This window comes from Trichosurus vulpecula, chromosome 1, assembly GCF_011100635.1.
Source record: "Trichosurus vulpecula isolate mTriVul1 chromosome 1, mTriVul1.pri, whole genome shotgun sequence".
Classification (NCBI taxonomy): Eukaryota; Metazoa; Chordata; class Mammalia; order Diprotodontia; family Phalangeridae; genus Trichosurus; species Trichosurus vulpecula.
The window spans coordinates 535,821,715-535,829,903 of NC_050573.1; the positions used below are offsets into that span (position 1 = coordinate 535,821,715).

General features: G+C 44.8%; 1 protein-coding gene across 1 annotated transcript in view; it reads right to left on the minus strand.

Moving 5' to 3' along the window:
- Nucleotides 1–3,861, minus strand: part of FAM20C (FAM20C golgi associated secretory pathway kinase) — a 149,620-nt gene extending 145,759 nt beyond the window's left edge. Inside the window, exon 1 of the mRNA XM_036741366.1 lies at nucleotides 2,080–3,861. Within this exon, the coding sequence (XP_036597261.1) occupies nucleotides 2,080–2,702 (623 nt within the window). The 5' untranslated portion in view covers nucleotides 2,703–3,861. The remainder of the gene's footprint in view (nucleotides 1–2,079) is intronic.
- Between the last annotated feature and the right edge of the window lie 4,328 nt (nucleotides 3,862–8,189).

Below are 8,189 nucleotides of genomic sequence, written 5' to 3' on the forward strand. Positions count from 1 at the left end.
TCTATATGTGTATTTGTCAGTGGATATGTTTTTAACATCCAGTAACATCTTTAAAGACCATAATCTTTATTTACTCTCCGGAGACTCTGTAGAATGGCTGTAACTTAAGCAAAACAGACACCAAAATGTCAAAGCCATCCAGAGCCTCTCTTTTGTATGAGGAATATGTCCTGAAAATTGCCTGACAATTATAATGTCAAATTAAGATATTATACTGTAGATTGTTCCTGGGGAGCAAAGGAAACACAATTTCCTTTGACTGCCTTCGAAATGTAAATCACAAATATGTCCCAGGTCTGTAGGAAATCTGCCTTTTGCTTTAAGCTATTGTTCTAACAAGGAGGTGTATGAATTATGCTAAGTGCTAAATTGATTTTAATTATATAAGCCTTGGGAGCAATAGCTAATAGGAACAAGAGGGGCAGCCTGGTATCAGACCCTCCACCCACTTGCTCCGTCATCAAATCCCTCTTCTAGAGGTCAGTGGTACATATGGTCACTGTGGCTAGCCCTCTGACTGCAGCATGAAGCTGAGTCAAGAGAGGAAAATGGAACTTTCCTAAGTGGCTGTTAACTTGGGGCCAAAAAGGTCACCCCCTCCAGATGATGTTCTGTTCTGCAAACCCAAACCCAAAATGGAAAAGGGAAGGGGATGGAAGACAGAAATCAGAGTGACTGTTCTCTTGCTGCCTGTCTCATACTTATTGTATGTACCAAGCAGTGACAGAGACCTGAACAATGTCCCTGAGTGGGAGAGAGGGTGCTGTTGTATTAGCGACAAGTCTCTGAATATCTTCCCTTGCCACCTTCTTCAAATTTTCAAGCTTTCCCTTTAAAAATCAATGGGGAAGGCAGAGTACAGAGCACACTAAATGCTGGGGGGGGGGGCGGTAGAGGGGGGTGGGAAGAAGGAGTTATGCTGGGGTGGATTGGGGGGGAGGAGTTCGTAGGGGTAGAGACTGGATAAGTACCTCTAGGGCTGAAGGGAGGTGGAGATAAGAAAGACAACCTCTATGTCAAGAGAGAAGGGATATTGTCAGACGTCAACATCTTGAAGTTTTCTTACCATCTGTTCATTGAGAAGGTTATTGTACAAAATACCGGTTGGCAGTTACTTTCTCCAGCCTTGGAGGGAGTTAATATGTCACTACTCTGGGTTACAACATCTGTGTTTATTTTGATCTGGAAAGTTGGGAAGAAGGGAGGGAGGGCATGGACCAGGCCATTTTTAAAAGGTGGTCCACTCTAAGGGAAAGAGCACTCGAAGCTCTGACGGTCACCTGAGAGTGACATAAGCCTTCCCTATCTCTCAGCTCAAATGGGTTCAAAGGGCAATTATCAGTCTTCTCCCAAAGAATTACTTCTGATAGTCTCCTTTGCTTCTCTTGCACACTGGACAAGTTTATTTTATTCTCAATGATTGGTTTTTAAAAGATTCATTAGGCGCGTCTGAGACCCACCAGGAAATCATTCTCAGGGCAGAAAAAGGTTTCAACCTTATTTAAAGCATAAACCACAAATGTTTTCTAAGTGAGATGTGGTAAATAGGGGCTATTTGGTTATTTATTTATTTTTAGATCAGTAAGAACTGTATTTAGAGAAGATACTTCCACATGGATCTCACTTTCTCCAAGCCTAAAAAAACATTTTGGACTTAAGACACCAGGGTATCCTCTGACCCTGGCTGGGTAGAATTACCGAGATAATTTTCATTTTAGGTCTTGATGGCTCTGACTAGGGTGAATTGAGCACCTTTTAGCAATGTCTGCGATTCTGGATAATCACTCGGTAGAATTCATGTCCTCCTCACCCTCACCCCACCCCCACCCACCCCTCAACTCCTTTAGGACTTCAAATGGAAAAATCTAATTGTGCTAGTAATGAATGGCAAAACTTGACAGCGAATTTTGGGAAGCATCCTCCCCTTCCCGTTCCTCACCCCCCCCCCCCCACCCACCCAGTGCCTCTCCACCGTTCCTCCAAAGAAACCAGCCCTCTCCTCAAAGCCTAAGGGTTCCCTGGTGTTCTCTCCAGCCGTGGTCACAGAAACATTGCCTCTTTCTCCACCACTCGACTCACCATTGCTGATTTTCAGCTGCTTTGGGGTTAAATCGGATATCGCTCTCCACGTTGAACAAGACATCGTCCCCTGTGAGAGGCGGAATGGCGATGTTGTAGAGAGGGTGTTGGAACAGGGCTACCAGCTTAGAGCCGTCCTTCCCCAGCGGCACTTTGCTCGCCTTACTCCCATCTTGAATGAGGTGTTTGTGGGGGAGACCTCGCTGCACGCCGTCTCCGCCACCGCCCGGCTCCAGCCTCTTAAACGCCGCCGCCGCTGCCTCGGACCTGTCAGCCGCTGCAGCTGTCCCGGCCCCGGCGCCGGTCCCCGTTCCGGTCCCGGGGAGCTTCTCCAGCGAGTGGGAGGTGAGGTTGGAGCTCGGGTCGCTGCTGAAGTCCTGCAGGATCCGCAGCGTGTGTTTGTTAGGCCAGCCCGAATCAGCCCCGCTCTTAGTCCTCTGCTTCCCCCAGCCTTGCGCCTCCTCGCTCGGGGGGTGAGAGCAGGAGCAGCCGGGGTCCCCATCACTCCTAGCCGCGCGCTTCTCCAACTTTGGTAACAGATCGATCACGATGTGCATGGTGCAGGCAATCAAAAACACCATGAGGATAAGCACCCGGAATTTGCGGACCAAGATCATTTTCATGGCCAAGGAGACTTTAAAGAGACTGGGGCTTGCTACGAGAAGGAGACTAATAAATTAAGAGTTTTAAATAGCTAAAAGTGTGTATGGAGGGGCTGGGGAAGGAGGTGTTGGTAATGGTAGGTGGGAGAGGCTTTTTCACAGAAAAAGCTCCTTTTAAAAAAAAATAATTCTATTCTACTGATGGACAAATCAAACAAAGTCAATAAAGTTATCTTCCTAAAACAGTTAAAAAATAAATACACTTAGAAGCCAGGAGTCTTCACTACCTCCCTTTTTTGTTTTTAGAAAAAAAACTGCAAAAAATTTCACAAAAGCGTGCCATCTAGAAACTATTCTTTTATTATTATATCATTACTCTGCTTAACACATGGATCTCAGGGAGGTTTTTCCCCCCTCCGAAAGGAGGATGGAGAGATGGAGGACGACTAAAGGGAGAGAAAAAAAAAGGATGGGGGATTAAAAATAAAAACCACGAACAAACAGACACATGCAGCACCCTGCGAAGAATTCAGGAGAGGAAAAAAGAATCATCCATAGTGCTTGGAGAAGACGCGTCTTCCCATCCTCAGGAAAGGGACCCGCGATGCAGCAGGAGGAGCAGCAACGGGACGCGCTCTCGTCCGCAGCCCGGTTACAAACATTGGCTTGCAAATGCTGCGCTTCTAAGATTTCCAAATCCTTCCATCCACCACCACCACCTCCAGCGCCCCGGGGAAGCCAGAGTCCCGGCTGATTGGGCTCGAACCCGCGGCGCTCAAGCTCGATATCCAGGCACTTGGACGGTTCAGCGTTGACACGGCCGCCAAGGCGAAAAGGAGAGCTGGCACAAAGGACTCACGGAGCTGGGGGGGGGGGGCGGGGGGGGACGCTGGGAAGGGAGGGGAGGCGACGCTCCCAGGAATCGGTAGCTGCTCTGCCGAGGGGTGGGGAGGGGAAAAGGGTGGGGAGGGGGGGAAATGATGTCTCTCCTTGGATCTCGGCTCAGACTTACATTTCTGCCCTGAGAGAAGAGGGGGCTGGGGAGGAGGGGAAAGGGCGAAGCGAGAAAGAGAAAGCGAACCTCAGAGAGGAGAGAAAAGAGCTATGGGCAGGTGCAGTGTGAATGCCCCCTTTCAGCTACACTGCATGCTGGAGACTGGTTGGGCTAGTACTGCTGCAGCTCGACTTCTTGGTGGGTGTGTTAAATATTATGTGCAAGCCATGAATCCAGCCTCCCAGACGTCATAGTTAAGAGATTGGCTAAAAAAACGCTACAGTGATAGTAACAGGAAAGCCTCCACCAAGAAAGCAAAGCTCTCTTTTTCCCTTTTTTTCGCTGCTCCTTCTCCCCCTCCTCCCGCCCTGGCCTCACCCCTCAATTCCTCTGCAGCTCCGAGCAGGGCAAGGAGAGGGCGCCTGTTTCTCAAAGGTTTGCAGAAAGAGAAGGAGAAAAGGAACCACATGCTAATAGCATTGCAAAGTATTACAGCAGTCTGACTGCCTAGACTAGGGGAAACATGAATTCTGCTATGTCATTGTCTGGGCAGGAGACAGCTTTTCCGGGGGGGGGGGGGGGAGGAGAGACTGTCTATTTCTTGTTTTCACCCCCACCCCGCCCAGTCTTCCCCTTTTTCAAGCGTCTCCTAAACGGACAACAAAAGGTAAAAGAAAAAAAAAATGAATGCCGAGCTCCACCAAGAAGCAGCGGGTGCCGGGCATGAGGATTTGGGGTGGACTCGTGCTGCACGCGCGGATTCCAGCTCAGTAGATAACGCCCTAGTGAAAAATGAGATCGAGCAACTGACCCTATTCTCGGTCCGCAGGGAGCAGGGTGGGGGAGGAAGATTGAGAGGGTGATGGGAGATGAAAAAACGGTGTGTGTGTGTGTGTGTGTGTGTGTGTGTGTGTGTGTGTGTGTGTTTTCGTGCCCGAGGCTTTGATGCTGAAACTCCCCAAGCTGGGCGTGTTTACTGATTTTTTTTTTTTTTTTTTGCCACGCAGATGACATGCCAGACTGCCGAGGCCTTGGGAACGTTGGCTAATCCTCGGCTTTGGACTCAGTTACAACTCACAAGATGAGAACAGGACCCAGGCTGCAGGCAGCCCTGTCTTTAACCCTTGAAGCACCTGGTTCTTAAAGTCGGGATTAAAGCGAGAAGTACGAAGCTGGAGCTCTCCTGCTGCCTATTTGCCCACTTTGGCAAGGAATCCCTGTATGACTCGGGTTATTAACCTTTCTGTGTACTATGGACCCCATCCCCCCACCATGTCCCTCTGTGAATCCTATCGACCTCTTCTTAGAAAAAGGTTCCTAAATGTATTAAAATTAAAATCCTTAGGATTACAAAGGAAACCAGTTATTCTGAAATAATTATTAAAATCAAAAACACACAAGTTCATGGACTTAAGGTTAAGAACCTACTTTATTAGCGCACTCATCTAATATTAAGAAATCTTTTCATTTGCTTTCCTGCCATGCACACAGTGAGCACGTACTAAATGCTTATTGACTTATATTGTTATATTAATAATATAGCATAATATATTAGTAACAGAATTACTTACCATCAATCATATTATTAATGTAATGTACTAATAACAACTCTTTCTATTACATGGGCATATTAATAATACAACATTATACTAATAATAATGTAACAGCTTATGTTATGCTGTCATGTTGTATAAACAATATAACGTTAATAATAATAACATAATTGCTTATATCAGCCCTATGAGTTAGGTACCACAAATATTGAACTTGTCTTTTAAAAGATATTTTGATAATTATATTTCAAAATAGTTGGTTTCCCTCTTAGTCCTTTGTGATTTATTTTATGCTTGTAAAAAATATTCTGAGAAGGGGTCCTCAGGGTTCACTGGTCTGCCAAAGGAGTCTAAGACAGAAAAAGTGTCGAGGGCCATGCTCTAGTCCATCCTCCTTACTTTGCAGATGAGGAAAGGGAGACCAGGAGAAACAAAATCACTCTTCTAAGTTCACACAGCACACAAGAATTTCAGAGTTCAAACTCAAGCCGTCTAACCACAGAGCCAGGACTCTTCCTACATTCTTCAGAAGGCCTTTCTCATCTTCCCCTTCCTCTTCACTTACTCACCCCACCTTCCCTTCCTTTCTTTGAGAATATTTTCCATTTAACCTGGAAGGAATCTCTAATCTGTGGGCACACAGTTATTTGCCTCTGTCGGAATGTGAGTTCATTGAGAATAGGGACCATGTTTGTTTTTTCTTTTAAACCTTTCTTGTATCCCCAACACAGCATAATTCCTAGTACATAGTAAGCACTTAATAAATGCTTGTTGACTGATTGACTAACTATATTACCCTGCCTCTACTCACAATAAACCCAAGAGATGAGCAAAGACTGTCACACCCCGTTTTACAGATGAGGAAATTGAGACCCCAAAAAGATAAAGGGACTTGCCCATAGTCACTCTTTTCACCACTCCACACTACTTTGATTTTGGGGATTAGCTATGAGGGCCAATGGGGAAGGAGAGGGACTCAAAATGGCTTCTTCGTATCTCTCAGAATGTTTCTGGGCCACCTCTCCTCATCAGTTGGTATGAGCTTGGGGAATACAAATTAATCCTGATAGTAGACGTAGCAAAGCAAGATTAAGTCTCCCTGGAAAATAAACATAGTCATGAAACAATACTTTTTTTTTCTGGTTTTCAAATGCTTCAGCCTTTGTTTGGGATTTTTGAGGCACATTGGAAAGGTCACGGGCTGCAGAGTCTGAGGACCTGGGTTCAAATCCCATCTCCAACCCTACCAGTGTGACTTTGGGTCCTTCATTTAATTTTCTTAGGACTCAAGATGGCCTTTGAGGTCCCCTCCACATTTAAATCTATAATCATATATATGCAATTGTATATGATCGTAATAGTGCATAAGCAAGAGTTGGCTATCTATGGCCAGAGCAGGAATATAGAAATCATTATATAAAAAGAAATGTTACCTTGTTGATACAGTGCAGTGAAAAGGGCACTGGACTTGGAGACAGAAGATCTGAATAATTTGTAAAGGCTCTGCTACTAATTGGATGTGTGAATGGACAAATCCTGTCATCTTTCTCAGGCCTCTGTCAAACAAGGGGGTTGGAAAAAGCATCTTATCAGGTTTCTTCCAGCTCTTGAGTTCTGCAAATAAGCAACCATGCTCAATATGAAGCTAACAGAAGATGAAAAGCAAATATTTCCAGAAATGAAATCAAGCCTATGTAAAGTATGCATCTGCAGCTATCAAACAAACCAATAAGACCATAAAGATGAGCATTTATTTCTTGAGGAAACTTGGAGTAGGAAGAATTCTCTTGTTATAGTTGGAATTTGGCTGGGAAATTGGGAAAGACTGGAAAAGTTGGGGTGGTAATCTACTCAAAAGGAAGAAACATGGTCACCATGTTAAAAAAAACCACAACAATTCAGATTATCCCTCTGGCATTCCTGAGCATGTGGCATGACTAGGATTCATTAGTCTCCCAGGTATTTGCCAGTATCTTGGAGTCCATATAGGAGATGCATTCCCTATTGGTGAAAAGGTTTTCCAGAAGCTTCTACTTACGGGTGACATTTTGCCAATGGCGAGCCCCAAAACATTACAGGGCCTTCTCAATATCATCCAAGGTTGCTCAAAAGAGATTGAACTAGCCATCTACTTAGGAAACACAAAGTGGATGAAGACCACATTTTTACAATAAGTTATTACAACATGTGGTTGCTTGGGGATAGACCTTTAAAGCCATTGCATACGTTTCCCAGTTACTTCCTGAAAAATTGTGATGTAGATAGTGTGTCACCAATGGGCCTCCACCCCCACCTTCTTTCTTTGTTCAGCGTTTCTTCTAGGGGCACAGCATCTTTAAATCCTTAAATAAGACTATAGGCTTCGAGGACTCCCCTTGGAGCCCCTCAGGCTCTCTCTCCCTAGGTGATGTGTTCTTTCCCTTCCCAGTTCATTATTCAATGGCTCAACATGACCCTCCTCCTAGATAATAGATTTACATTTTGTTATCCTTGTTTCAATTGTTTTGTGTTCAACTCTTCATGACTTCTTTTAGGGTTTTCTTTGCAAAGATGCTGGAGTAGTTTGCCATTTCCTTCTCCAGCTCTCTATACAGATGAGGAAACTGAGGAAAATAGTGACTTGCACAGGGTCACACAACTATTAAGTGTTTAGGGCAAGATCCAAAGGAGTGACTAACCTGTGAATTTCAGACTGTGGTAGTAGAGATATTTCAGAATATTTCACATCTGTATACTCTCCATTTCCTTGCATTCCCAACCATCTGGCACCTGGGGATGTTGACAGGAGCCATAGGAATCTCCCAAAAATGGTCACGGCCTGTTTTTCTTAATCTAAAATATATATATATATATTCGCCTGCTTCCCTCTTTCTTACTCACCAAAGCAGTTTATTTTCCTCAGGATAAGTTAGCATCTAGCTGTGTGGTTTCATTAGAGGGACTTTATGTAACTTCTGAGTG